The sequence below is a fragment of the Aphis gossypii genome, chromosome X (genome assembly GCF_020184175.1).
Source record: "Aphis gossypii isolate Hap1 chromosome X, ASM2018417v2, whole genome shotgun sequence".
In the NCBI taxonomy this organism is placed as follows: domain Eukaryota; kingdom Metazoa; phylum Arthropoda; class Insecta; order Hemiptera; family Aphididae; genus Aphis; species Aphis gossypii.
In genome coordinates this window covers 29,428,487-29,443,888 of record NC_065533.1, presented here as the reverse complement: position 1 = coordinate 29,443,888, position 15,402 = coordinate 29,428,487, and the positions used below count along the sequence as shown (strand labels likewise).

Here is a 15,402-nt window from a genome sequence, read left to right as displayed (position 1 = left end):
AATACGGAAAGATAAGTCGAAGTTTATTGGATTTGTTGATATTGAAAAGACATTCAATAATGTTAACTGGGAAATAATTTTTAAAATGCTGAAAAGAGCTGGAGTCACAACCACGGAAATAAATCGCTCTATCAACTACATACAAATGAAATAGTAATCATAAAAATGGAAGATATTCAAAAAGAATCCAAATAAAGAAAGGTGTACATTATCACCTTTAATATTTAATGCCTACTAAGAGAATATAGATACTTTAAGAGAAAGGATGCAGCTTAGAATAAAGATAAATGGTTCCAGAATAGACATACTGAGATTCGTGGACGAATTGAAATAATTACAGAGAATGATAAAAATCTAAAAAGATTTTAGAAACATTAAGTTAACAGATTTACATATGAAAATGAACACAAAGAAGACAAAAGTCCTAGTATGTACCTAATAGATACAATAACATAAAAACAAGAATAAAATTAATGGATAGTGAGTCTATAGAACAAATAGAAGATTTCATATATTTAAATAGCACTATAAACTCAGATGGGAGATTCAAAAAGAAAATTATAAAAAAAAATATGGGAAGCTAATGTGGCATTTATTAAGAAAAGAAGTATTTTTACTTCAAAAAATGTTGACCTAAACATCAGAAAGAAACTACTAAAACGTACATCTGGAGCATCAAGTTAATGCAGTGGTTCCCAACTTCTTCTATTCTACGCCTCCCTTTGGTTTTCAAAAATCTCACGCCCCTCCTATAAAATGAAAAAAATTGATCACCTTTTTTGGTGTACTTTACAAATAAAATATAAAATATTCGGAATGACAACTTCTTTATTGATGATAATAATTATGAAATATATAATATAATAGTAAATAATAAAATGTAACAATCAATTAAGGTGAAATACTATAGTAATAAATTAGTATAAAATATTAATAATAGTAATAATTAAATGAAAATTTTATTTTGTAATAACTGCTTGCGCCTCCCCAACAATGTGTACACGCCTCCCAGTTTGGGAATCATTGTGTTAATGGATGTGAAACATTAACTACTACAAAAGAAAAAAATGAGAAGAATAGAGGCATTTGAAATGTGGTACTACAAAAGGATGAAAAACATAAGTTGGACTTATAGAATTATAAATGAAGAAGTTTTAAAAAGGGTATCTGAGAGAAAATCAATGTAGGTACATAGAAAAGGTGAAATTAATTAATAGATTTTAAAACACGATGGGCTGCTATCACTAATCTTAAAAGGAGTAATAAATGGAATAAATCATAGAGGTAGACCAAGGTTGTACTAAATAAGTAAGAGAATAGAAGGTCAAGTTTGTAATTAATATCAAGAGTTAAAGAAGAAAGCTAGTGATAGAGAACAACGAAAGTTGCTGCAAACTAGTCTTAAGATTGAATACTGCAAGACAGAGAGAGAAAGAGAGAGAGAGCGCGACCTTAAGCTAAACACACAAAACTGGTTCTACTAAACAAAATGAGTATATTTTTAAGATAGAAAACACGGTGAGCATGGGGTCCTGTTGATAATCTATAATGACTAAAAAAATTTGTTAGATTGATTAAAATATATTGAATGCAAATCTTACGGTGACATGTTCACAAAGATTATTATTAAGCTAAGAATTAAGTACAAAAAAAGATTAAGCCTATCTCATATTAAATTTATTAAATTAACTAGAAGAATTGATTCACATATTAGAAAAACATAGTTTTTATGACCAACATTTTAAAATCTTGACCAACCCTTAATAAAAATGAGAATGTATTGATATCACAATGATGTGTTTTTTTGTGTCTGTGTACAGCATAACTAGTCGAAATAATGCTTCAATTTCAATCTTCAGGGGTGGTTTCCGATGGCAAAGTGATTATTCTTGCTGCATTATAGAGGTCAAAACTCAAAAGAAAGAATTTTCAAACAGTTTTTAAAAAAATAGAGAAAAACGACAAAAAAAAGTAACGGAAAATGGGAATTTTTTATGCAAAACCAGTTTTTGATCAAATCGATGTTTTTATATGGTTGTAACTTAAAAACTAATCACTTTTATCACTTAATTTATAAAGTATAAGTCATAGACACTTGAAAATTTCACTAGTTATTTAAATTGGTATTTTCTTTAAATGATTTAATTTTCAAAATATTTCGCTTATTTTAATGCTATTTTTAGGCATTTAAAATATTCATTTTTGTTTAGTTTTATTTTTTTATAAACATCGATAAAAATTGTTTGGCCGAGTCAAAATACTTGAAAATTTAATACAGATTTCTTAATAAGTTAGTCTTATAGTGATTCAAAAATTATAAGAATACATAAGCACATTTTTTTTTTTTATTAACATTTGAAGTATTGACAAAAATTCGTCAAAATCATGAATATTTGCAAATTATTTTGTAGGTATAATTCATAAAAAATTTTGTATTAGTAGCTAAGAGTTGAAAATTTAATACAAGATTTTTCCTAAGTTTTGCTTACAATATTTATGAAAGAACTTAAATGTTGCTGTATTTAGGCCATTAAAACAAAAACCACCTTTTTCAACAACCACTGGAAATTATATCCTAGGCTGATAAATTATCTTCGTTCAGAATCGTTTTTCGTATACAATGATAACTATCATTGGATTCAAATTTAACACTTCTATAATACATAATAGTGATCTACATGACACCTAATGTACAGCTGAGCGGTACCCACTTGACCACTTTTTATTTTTAACCTATACGTAATTTTATATATTTATTATTATACTATGAAACGGTAATATGCTATAAATATGAATAATAATAATAAACATTTAGGTATGTATTATTACAATTTAGCTTGTAAGATACATATATTGCATATCCATTAATTATTATACTAAATTAGATACTACATATATTATATTATATTATTATTCAATTTATGATTTATTTCACATAAAACAATAAGCAAGTACAATTTTAAATGATGACATACTTATATGGTATTATTTCAAACATAAAATACATATAGAATAGTTGATTTTACATTATCTACAATTATTTCAATAATGAAAAAAAAGTATAAATAATATAGGATGAATTAAAAAAAAAAAAAAATTATATTTCATTTAAAAATGTATGATGTTATGAATTAAACTTTTTATAAGGAAACCACATAAACATCTTTTGTCTTGAATAATTTATAAAAGATTTAAAAATGTAAATATATATAATATAAAATATACGTAAAAAATTAATATCTTAAATGAAAAAAAATAAATAAATAAATAAATAACAAAATATTTTTATAAAGTATTAGTTTATAGAGAATTGTTTAATGTTTACTAAAATTATAATGTTACTTCAAATCTAAAATCATTAAAATTTCATGAAAGATTACATATTATACTGAAGTTATATTGTATAATATTTATTATAATAATTATGCAGACTTTTTCTAAAATATAATTAATTTGTTTATAATAATGTATAGTATAAGACATGAATAAGAATAAAAAAATAAGTTAACATAGAATCCTAAAAATAATTGAGTACATATGAATACAAACAATTTTTCAAAAAAATTTAAAATTAGATAATGAAAGAGTTAAACAAACAAAAAGTTATAAATATACAATGCAAGCAGTTACATTTATAAAATAAGAATTAATTTTATATGTATATATATATATTTAATATAGATAACAAATTAATAAATTGAAAAATTCGCCGTCCACTACAGTTTTTAATGTGGTTTTGTTATTTATTTTCAAAGCGTTAAAATATTGGTTGAGGAAAAATCTGCAGCAATTTTATTATTAATGGTTATTATAATAGATGGAATCATAAAAGTAGTATTATTATTTTTTTAGTGATGTTCTGTTTTAATTAAAAAGAACATATTAAAAATATATAGCTTTATAATAATCCGGTTAAAAAATTAGTATTAAAAATCTATAAATGGACGACTCAAGATCTTGAAATATAGATGAAATTATAATATCTAGTCCATTTCAAATAAAAATATACCAGTTGCTTAACCAGATTTAGTTTGGCAGCTTGTAATTGTTCATAGCTTTTACCGCATATGGTGAAGGGGAGAATTGAGTAATGAGCAATGTACAAACCGGTATATTATCATTTGGAATGGACTGTAGTTTTATTTTTTAATATTATAATTCTATAATGTAATTAAATGATGCAATAATTCTAGTTGAACATCAATCAATATTAATTATTCTAAATCAAATTTACTTTTGTACAAAATGTTTTTACAGTCATCGATTAGTTATTATTACTTATAATACTTATAAAGGCTTGGAACATTTATTTATAATAATAACACACTTCATCAGTTGATTTATTGATAATAATACTCTTTAATAAACCACTTAAGTACTTAAACCATTTAATATAATTTATGAAACATATGAGCATGTTTTCAGTAAATTATATTAATTTTGTATTACATTATAAAAGTTTTAAGTCAATTATCTCACATTGTTTAATGTGTGAGACATATTAAATGGATTTAACATTAATATTAACCGTATATATTATAATAGTAAGTATTCTATAAAATGATTACTATTTCATATACAATGCACAATGTATTGAGATTATTCTTAGAACAGTGACTAATCTGATTCATTAACACTATGTTGAGAAAAAATATCACTAATTTCTTCTTCATCCTCATCTTCTGCTTCACTTTCACCAAAATTTGATTCATTTGAATTTTCTGAAAATTAAAAATAAAATATTTTTATTAATTATATTATGACATACAAAAATATGTCAATTTTTATTTTTATTAAAATATAATTTTCTTAAGTAATTTTTTTAATTTTTTTAATTATTTGAAAAAATATTGTGAAACAATTTTAAATTATTAAGCTATAATATATAATAATAATAGTTTTAAAATTCCAAAAACTCTTGGAAAAGCTATTAATATAATAAATATATTGGTCATTAATATGTTAATATGTTAAATGTGTAAAAATAATGATACTATATCTAAAGTACACATGGCGATAAATTTAAAACTGTTTTTAATAAGACAACATATAGTCTTAGAAACTTAACCATAATTTGAATTGAATAGATACTATTAAAATACTATTTGGAAATTAAAGCATAAATAGGTAAAAAAACAGTTAGGTGTCTACTCTTGAATATTTGAAAGTATTATAAACAAAAATAATTATTTATAGTCATTAAATTAGTTTTATTGAAACTTATTTAATATCTTCTTAAACCAAAAAAAGCCAATTAAATATTATAAATATACCTAATATGGTAATTAATAAACATAATGATTAACATTTACAAAACAGATGGTACATATTATATAATATTTTTAATATATTTTATAGTTAACTAATTGTAGGTAACATTTTATAACAAATTAATTAATTTAAAAAAAAAAAACAAATTATTATATGATAAATTATTAGTGATAATAGTTTGTCAAACATATTATCACTATTAAACTATTAAAAAAGTTTTAAACATGATTTAGGCACTGTAGTTTTATTTTAACTTTAAACAATACTAAAAAAATTTGTTTGAAAATGTTCTAAAAGATTACATCACCCTTCCCTTTACTATCTCCGCCATTATCATTCACCCATCCTATAAACCTGGCTATACTGTACACTGAATTTACACAAGTACATTTAAGATGAAGACAACACATGCAATCATGTCCTCTTAACAAATAAATATGATTAATATTATAATATAAGTCCGCTACTAATCTACTATACAATGCAAATTATTTACTAAAACATCATTGTCCAAAAATAAGACTATTTATATAAATTAAAATGTTTAAAAACTAATAAATTTATTTTCACTGCATATGCATATATAGTCTCAATCATATTTAAACACAAGAAACACACAAATACCCATCGTCACTTATACATATATAAATATTTATTTAAAATATATATAATATTATTTACCATTGACGTTTTGAGACTGTAATATATCGTCAACAGGCCATGAAAACTTGTTATTATCAACAATTACAGACTTATCTTTAGAAAGAGTAAAGTTTTGTTCACCTGTATTTTAAAAAATATATATATATATATATTACTAATTAAAAATGATTATACATTTATCAATTTTAATAACAAAAATACCAGCAATATCAGGAGTAGAAGCATCAAGCATTGGTTGTAATATTCGTCTCCGTGCATTGATAAACCAATTATTAACTTGTAACAATGTTAAATTAGTCTGTGCTGCAATAATTTTTTTTTCATCTTCTGTTGGATAAGGATGCTGAAAATCAAAACCTTTTTATTATTGAAATGATTTTTTTTAAATTCAAATTTAAATTTATTAAAATTAGTTATCACTAAAATGCAGAAGACATAGTATTAGTGCACAGAAAGATAAAAATTAATAAATAATAATACTCATATACGGTGATTTGGTATATAGAGACTAATTCATATTAAACTGTGTTAGAGTAATAATATTTACATATTAACATATTATTTATCCTTACAATTAAATGTTGAAAAAGCCAAGAGCGCATTACACTTGTAGCTTGTTTAGGGAGTATCCCTCTTTTTTGTTGCCTTTTCTTTTTACTCCCAAAATAGTCATCTTCTTCATCACAAGAGCCACCACTAGTAGCTGATAAGGAACCTAAAATATACACATATATATATTATATATACAAAAACAGTAACTAAACTAATATATTTTCAACATTTTATTATATGTGTATTACCTACTCTAAGGATATTTCTACAGTTAAAAACTACAAACTAGGTAATACTAATAAATAAATTATAATTAATTAATAACTAATATAATTTTAATTCAAACAATAAATAAAAAAGTTTTTGTTTAAATGATTTTTCATTCCTTAAAAGTGAAAATAAGTTTTCTTAAAATATTTCATTACTTAATAAAGTTCTAAATACAACATAATAAATTCATGATTATGATCAAAATAATAAAACCAATTTTACACATGTATAACATATGTATTAAACAATATACATATATAAAACCAATAACTACTATTCAGTGGTACTAAAAAAAGTTAAAATAATGTAAATGTAATACTTGAAAAACGATAAAATATAAAAATTTATGGTTTATAAATCAATAAGTTTTTTTTAAGTATACACAAAAATATATATTACCTACCATGTAAAATAGACACATTACTCTGTAATACGTTTGTACCAATTGCTGATAATGGTGTTTTTTCTAAAGAAGAATTTTGAAGTGTAGATTTGGTGACAGTCAAATCAAGCTGGGAAACATCCGAGACTTGAGGTACATCTTTCATTTCTATAGATGTGGAAGATGGTATATTTGACAAAAGACAGGTTATGTTTTTTAAATCCATTATTGTTTTTGGCTTTATAGCATCGTTGTCTCCAGACTGCCGCACAGAAACTCCTGAAGAGGATATCACCTGTCAAACATCATTATAAACCTAAACCTAATGTACCATAATAAACTAATGAATAAAATACATAAAAGCATATTTTAAGTTTACAATAGAAATTTACCTATACATTTATTAAAATGTAGGTGCACATTTAAGACCGGTTTGAATTATTTTACTAACTTTTACTGTAAGTAATACACAAATAAATGCTTAATTACAAACATTTGCACACACCATAATTTAAATATGGAAATGATTAAACACGATTAGTAGAATATTAATGTCTACCTGTTATGTATTTAAATTTAATTGATAAATAAAATGGAAAATTCAACAAATCAACTGATTTGATAAAATGTTATTTATTTTATACTTTCTCTCAATTTATTAAGAATAATATAAATTATTTCATTTTATTTTTAACACAGTATTTTTCAATAATAATCAAATTTTAAATGTTCCATTATATTTTATTATAACCGGTGTTTTAAAAAGATTTTTAAATTCATTTTTTTTTTTTTTTTTTGTTCGTTGGCAGCGTGTGTTGTTTTTTAATGCGCCAATGTGTAATCAGCTCTCAATATTGTTTTGCATAATTTAACTTTTTTTGAAGATAATAGTATGACTTATTTTTACAAAAATAAACTTGATTTATAATTTTTTTAAATTTGACTTTATTTTTGAAACATGCTAATTATTAACAATATAATACGTAAATTGATTTTGTATATATAATTTATAATAATGCATATATATATAATCATTATAACCTCAACAAAAACTAACTAGAATGATTATTGACTTAACTTAATATATTTTAATAAATGATTTAATCAAACTGTATTTCAATTAAATGTTTTAATTTTTAATTTCATATTATGAAGCATAATAATATATAATAATATTTATAGTATTTCAATATATAAAATCCATAATTCTAACCAGTAGTTTATAAGTAATAATAATTTGAAATTCAGGTAAGTATTGTAGTAGACCAACATTTTTCTAGTGAGCAGAATTCCACTCCACTCAATTAAACTTTAAATACTTACAACTCATCCAAATTTTGATTTTCATGTATCAAAATAATCAGGAAAATATTTTTATTTAAAAAATGAAATGAAAAATGTATATTGTTATTACAAAATAAAAAGCTTAAAAAAATATAATAAAAAGATATGTTTATAAATATATAATTAATTTAAAAAAATATGTTTTATATTGATTGGAAATTATATACAAAAATATTTTCAAATATTATTTGATAAAAGAATCGTTAATACACTATCATTAATTTAAAATTAACAGATAAGCAACACAAAATAAAAAATGTGACAACTAGTTAATTACACATTAGTTAATTATTGTATGCATTGTAACATTGTAATGAAATAATCAGTATATTATGGTATGGCAGGATGGTAAACTAATTTTTATAAACCACGGCGTATCTATTTATTCCTAAGTCAATGATATTAAACGCAGATAGTAACTATATTTACCTGACTATGGTGTGGAGAATGGCATAATGGAGAATTACTATTACTTGAGTTACCACTGCTATTATTTTCTATGTAACCAGATGTGTAATCAGAACGCAATAAATTTTCACTTTGCATTTTAATTTTAAGACATGTTATGTATCTACTACAAAAATCTTTGCACAATTCTTGAACTTTCTCTAGTTCTAGTAAATGTATTCGCAGTACTTGAATAGCTTTTATCATCTGAAAAAAAAAACAAATAACTTTTAACATGTTAGCCACCAGCGGTTATTCAATACCTAGGTATTTGTTATACGCCAAGCATATTTTTCAATGTCTTCAAAGTATATAGGAAGGAACCTAACAATATACAAAAGTTATTGTTTTGATTTATAAAATTAAATCATACTACATTTTAAGAGCATAAAATAAAGAATGTTTTAAAAATAGATATAAGTCTCTTTATTCATATTATTGATAAAAATGAGTATAAACTAAAATTAAGCTTAATGTGATATAAAGTTGAACATTTTTTTTTTTTTAATATACCTATTGTTAACTAAAAAATTGTATTTAAGACAATTGAATATACATACCAGCCCATCAATTTCTGTATCATTAATTAAAAAGGGTTTCCTATCTCTTTCTTGATGTTGAACAAATGCTTGTATATCCATATTAAAACTTTCAGAATTTGAAATTGCTGCCGATTGAGTAGCTTGTTCACATCTTTCAAAAAGTAATGCTAATAAAGGAAAAAGTGGATGCCTGAAAAACAATATTATTAGGAAACAGAAATAAACATATAATTAAAATCAAAAATTACTTATAAACAGCTCGCTTATCAGCTTCAAATATTGCTTGATCAGTTTGTTGAATATTATTATTGGCGATCGCCGTTAAATTAGATGTTACACTATCTGAGTATGAAACCATTATTAAGCTTTACATTTGTTTTCTTTTTCCATTACTATAAATTGAAAATCTAAAAATTAAAAACTTTATAAGTACCCATGCATAAAATTATTTATAAATTATTCTAATTTAAATCCCTATGACGAAGGTTAATCATAATCACTAAAATGTATAAAACACTAATGAACCAACATGGTTATATAAATTATAATCAACTTAAAATTGCTACAAAAAATGGAATGTGAAACAGTTTTATTATTATTATTTATTATACAAAAGAAATATTTATTGCCATTAATTAAAAATTACTTGAAACAGTTAAAAGAATTAAATATAACACTCTTAACAACATTCTAGTAAAATGTATTTTATTATAAACAATATGGAACATTAAAAGGTCAATTGTATTATAACTGGTAGGTATGGTACAGTGTATACAGGTTTCAAGCCTCAAGAATATAATTTATTTACATCATAGTGTTATGTGACAATAATAAATAATGGATAAGAATAAAAAAAAATAACATCTACTTTACCTACAAAAGGTTATGTTTAAATGCATAGATAAATTAATTCATAAATAACTCATACATTATTATGTTATTTTTAATAATGAAATAATACATCATATTTTAATAATTCAGAAGATATTTTATTTGTATTTAATGCTATTCACTAAACACAGATAGTTCATAACAATCAATATCATCATCAAAAAAAAATAAAATTACTTTTCTCAAATAAATTTACAAATCTATAATATTAAGTCAATACATGCTGAGAAAATATTAAGGTCATTTGGAATAGGTAGCCATAGATAAAACTATGCGGTGGCTTGTGGGAAAAGGCTTAGATTCCAAATATATATTAGATAATAAGTAGAGCTCGGATTTTTATGACTTGACCTTTTTTTTTTTTTTACACAATCAGAATTATACAAAAATATGACTTCAATTCAATTCATGAAATCTAGATTTAAAATCTACATACTCATTTTGCAGAATATTTTATATTTTAGAGTACCTATCAGGTTAACTGCCATGGCTTTTTTTAATGTTTATAACATGTTACTATGTGTACCATTTCTGGTACAAGGCTGAACATTATTATCGAGCCACATGTACCATATAAGGTACATTCAATTCATTGACATTAGTTACACCGTGCACCAAAATGGGTACACGTAAATGTGATTTCCCTAAGAGTTATGTTTGTGTGGCCTCCTAGTAATGTTTTAGTAAAAATAGCGAAAAATTCAAATACAAAAAGCATAAACTAAAAAGCTTATTTTATGATTATTGTGGTATAGCGTATTGGACAAACATTGTAATAAATTGTATTAATTGCTTGGCAATACAACAGTGTATCATATATGGTACACATGGCAGTTAACCTGCTATATATTTGAAAATAATGATTATTTATAGATTTAGTAGGTAGCATATTTCTAATTAAAAAAAATCCATTTTATTATTATTATTATTTTTTTTTTTTTGAATTATTTATTAAAATGGTTAAAGAAAATATTTATGTTAACTGTTTACAGTACAACTATATAAACCAGTGGTTCTCAACCTTTTTTGGTTCACGGCACACTATTATACATCACAAATTTTCATAGCACACTCACGCACTTGACAACCACAACAACTTCAGCAACTTTGCCGAAAACACTGTTTTCAGTGTTTAATAACATTTCTCGCAACACACCGGATGAGAACCACTGATACAAACAATACTATACAATACATCAAATAATGTATGCCAATTAATATTTGAGATTTACTCGCAGGCCACTAGGTTTTACCTAAAAGTATATAAGTACAAAAATAAAACTTTTATATCACATATCACATTTTTCACTTTTTAATATAGGGATTGTATGTTTCATGCATTCATGTAATTTATAAAACAATTAAAATTTGTTATATATTAATATATTATTTTGAATTTGAAATACATAAAGCAATAATGAATGTTTGCTTAATTATTTTAATTTAAGATTGATTTAATGAACTGAAAGAATAGACTGGAGACCTTTAAAAAGTTTTAGAGATCATTAGGTATACTGTATAGAATTAAAAATTGTTTACGAAAAGATATACCCCATTTTCCTTTAATTATTTGTTGTCTATTGTGAAGTATCAGTAAGTGTAAAATTTTCAAATAAAAATTTGTGAACAGATTTATTACAAAAACTTTTAAAATATAATCAATGAAATCACTAGCAAGTCTTATAGACGAGTTTTAGCAGCTAAACTTCATAGTGCAGATGTCGAAAGATTTTCGACATACTTAAGACTCCAAGGATATAACAAATATCACCGGAATCAATCAAAGATTGGTTGTATGTATAAGTATAAGATGAGTCATGCTGGATATACATTTTAGTTAACATATTTTGTGCACTGAAATAATTACTGTAATCTATTACTGGACTAACCTACACAGAGGAGATGTCGAGTAATGACACTTGTCAACTACAACAATCGACTGGGACTCAATAATGAATTACACGGACAGTGCTGACCAGAAAAATTTGCGTCGTCGACGACATATCATTCGGTTCGTTCGAAGCATCAAGACCACACAAACGCGAACGGCGAAATACGATGAACGGTGCTGCCGTATCGTACGGGGACCGAAGTAGTCACGACAGACTGAGGGATCATACTTACGGGCTACGGTTGTCGGTGGACATCAACACGACAGCGGAAGTGCCGGGAGCCTGCGGTCGGATCCGGCGAACTTGCAGGGCGACCGGACGTTCACCGGGCGAAACGCCGTCGGACGGACGACGTGCCGGCAAGACGGAGATCGCGCGGCGGCGGCGACGCGTCACGCTCGTGCATGTGTAACAGCAACAACAACAACAACAACAATAATTACATCAATAATACCGTCGTCGTGAGGTAACGATGATGATGATGATGATGATAGTAATAACAGTAATAACAACAACAACGACGACGACGACCGGACGACATGTACGTCGAACGCCGAGAGAGAGACGGAGAGATAAGGGATCCGCGCTACCGATGGTTTTTTTTTTTTATTATTATCATAGTCGTCGTCGTCGGGTAGAGCGGCGTTGTATAATATTATAGTTCGGAGCGTCGTCGCGGCGAGCGCTCGGGTATTTATCTCTTTTTCCCCCTTTTTTTCTCCCTTTTTGAAACGATAACGATAAATAATAATAATAATAGTAAAAATACCCGACGACGGAAAACGGTGCGCGCCGCCGAAGGTCGCCCGCCCGCTAGCTCTCCTACCCGCCGCCATCCCGTACCTAACCTAGCTTCTGAGCTCTGACGACAACGCGCCGCGCAGACGTAATACGGTCCCGTCGGCAGTGTACACGCGAAAAATAATACAATTTAAGCGGTGCGCGTACCGGTGTCGTCGGGGCTTAGGGGGGGTTGGCGAGGTGGTCCGACACTCCGGCGGCGATTAAAGGGATCGAGCGATCGCGCGCGCGCGCCGACGACGACGAGATGACGGTCGTGTGCGGGACGACCCTTTTTTTTTCCTCGCTAAAACAACAACCGTTTCACTTCGTCCGCCGCCGCCGCCGCCGCTCGGACGGGAAAACAAAAATAATATGCGATTTTCGCGCGCACCCCGCCCGCCCACCCCCGCAACCGTCGTATTGCATCTCGGCGGCGTTTCGCCGCGCAAACTGCCGAAACCTCATCCTGCTCGCCGGCTCGTTTTTCCGCGTCCCGCCGTCGTATTATTACTATTATTACTGATTGTCGTTACGAACAAAATAGTAGTTTCGTATAGAGTCACGACACTAACGATTTTTGTAAAATTATTATTAGATTACATCACACACGGGTGTGTATGTCTATATATATATATATATATAATATGTATAAAAATTTTATCCGCACAGTCGAAGATATTTTGATCGAATTCCAGGAGGCTTGTTTGTTTGTCAATAAAACCTATATACGTTTAAATGACGGTTTGCGTTTGGGCGAATTCGTAAAAATTGCAGGGCGAGTGATCTTAAAACGGCATACCTAATGTGTTTAAGCGATCTCTTTTATTAAAAAAATATCTTGTTTAAGCAGTATCTTAAAAATTATATGATTATAATTAATATTATATTTATATTTATTATTTTAATTATTATTGTTATCTCATACTTGTATAACAGTGTGAGTATTGACGTCTGCAGCGACAACAGTCGAATAGGGTAGGTACAAAAAGATAATCTGTTAGCCGGTCGGCGGTGGTGATGTGCTGGTGAGATAGAATATCCACTACCGTAGACGAATATTAAATATGGACGTATCATACTCGCACTGGTAATACACTGAAGTCTGTAAAGTGTAAGGAATTCGTCCAAACACATTGCTTTTGTTATACGGGTAAAAAAGTAATTCGTTCAAACGCATTACGGTCCATTTAAATCTGTGAACAAACCCGCAAAATCCCATATTCTATATTCCCATGTTTTAAACATTTGTTGACATGTTTTAAAAACGATCTTGTGATACGGTCGATACGGAGTTATGAAATATAATTAAACTTAACCCAACCTATTCAAAGTATTTTAAAATTTATATTAGGTACCTATAGTGACCTGCTGATACTGGTCGGCATAATAAGAAATATTAACATTCGAATAATAAATAACAATAAGGTACTTACCTTAATTAGATACCTACCAATGTACCACTATATAGGTTTATAGCTTAATAAATAATTGATTACGATAAATTGTTGTAAATCAAGTTGGGCTCAGATGACCAAAAACGAACACAGTAATAGTTTTAAGAATAAGAATGATTAGATAATAGGTAGATACTAATTTCAATTAATGTGATCTTTTAAAAACAAGAATCAAGTGTATTAGCTACGTATATCTATTGCTTACATAATATTTTTTATAATAATGGTCAATTCAACCGAAAATATTTTTTTTATAAATACGATTTCCGTGTAAACTGTGGGTGTGAAAATAAGTGTAAATATACTTCGTATAGCTCATAAATAATAGACGATACTCCGTTTATACAAACCTGTAGCCACCTGCAATAGCTTCTATCGATTGAAAATCGAGGACACATGTATTAGGTACCTAAGTACGAAAATAGGAACTTTAAAACACATAAAAGTCTATATTATAGTGAATAGGTTTTCAGAATTCTCTGGTAGTTTTTGAGACATTGAAAAAATATTACGTAAACATGAACACATTATCTAACACATATTTAAGAGTATAAATTACAGTAATAGATATAATATAATGAATTTTTTTTAATTAAACATTTATAAAAATAACATGTACAGGTATTGTTAAGGAAAGTGTATTTTTTAAATTATGATTATTATTATTTTTTTTTAATTATTTGTATGATTAGTGATCAGAAATATTAATTTACATATTTGGTGTATTTTGTGTACCATGCCCCCCCCCCATTGGCCGTATCATATAATATGTAAATTAATTTATTTTGGTTATGTACTGGTTTGGAGTTTAAATTAAAAAAAATTTATTGTTTCATTAAAAAGATTATAAATATTCTCATGTACTATTGTTCTATGTAGACACCTATAATATTATAACCTTTATAAGCCAC

At 26.7% G+C, this 15,402-nt stretch overlaps 1 protein-coding gene across 2 annotated transcripts; it reads right to left on the bottom strand.

The window, feature by feature from the left end:
• Positions 1-2,897: 2,897 nt before the first annotated feature.
• LOC114120612 (homeobox protein PKNOX2-like) lies at positions 2,898-12,879 on the bottom strand. 2 transcript variants are annotated; one of them, XM_027982573.2, is made up of 9 exons: positions 12,252-12,879; positions 9,720-9,878; positions 9,490-9,661; positions 8,912-9,136; positions 7,160-7,433; positions 6,507-6,649; positions 6,136-6,277; positions 5,953-6,054; positions 2,898-4,721 (listed from the first exon to the last, which is right to left on the bottom strand). In XM_027982573.2, the coding sequence occupies exons 2-9, from the start codon at positions 9,827-9,829 to the stop codon at positions 4,618-4,620; spliced, it is 1,272 nt and encodes a 423-aa protein (XP_027838374.1). In that variant the 5' UTR covers positions 9,830-9,878; positions 12,252-12,879; the 3' UTR covers positions 2,898-4,617. The 2 variants fall into 2 exon arrangements, with proteins under 2 accessions (XP_027838374.1, XP_027838373.1); XM_027982572.2 differs by having other exon boundaries at positions 12,487-12,877.
• Positions 12,880-15,402: the final 2,523 nt, after the last annotated feature.

What these genes read in the sequence shown, in the direction of transcription:
- LOC114120612 (XM_027982573.2), bottom strand. Translation starts at nt 9,829, where the DNA reads ATGGTTTCATACTCAGATAGTGTAACATCTAATTTAACGGCGATCGCC. An exon ending in TAATGTGTCTATTTTACATG is followed by an intron (nt 6,650 to 7,159) that starts GTAGGTAATATA and finishes TGTATATTTTAG; the next exon opens with GTTCCTTATCAGCTACTAGT. An exon ending in ACAGTCTCAAAACGTCAATG is followed by an intron (nt 4,722 to 5,952) that starts GTAAATAATATT and finishes TTTAATTTTCAG; the next exon opens with AAAATTCAAATGAATCAAAT.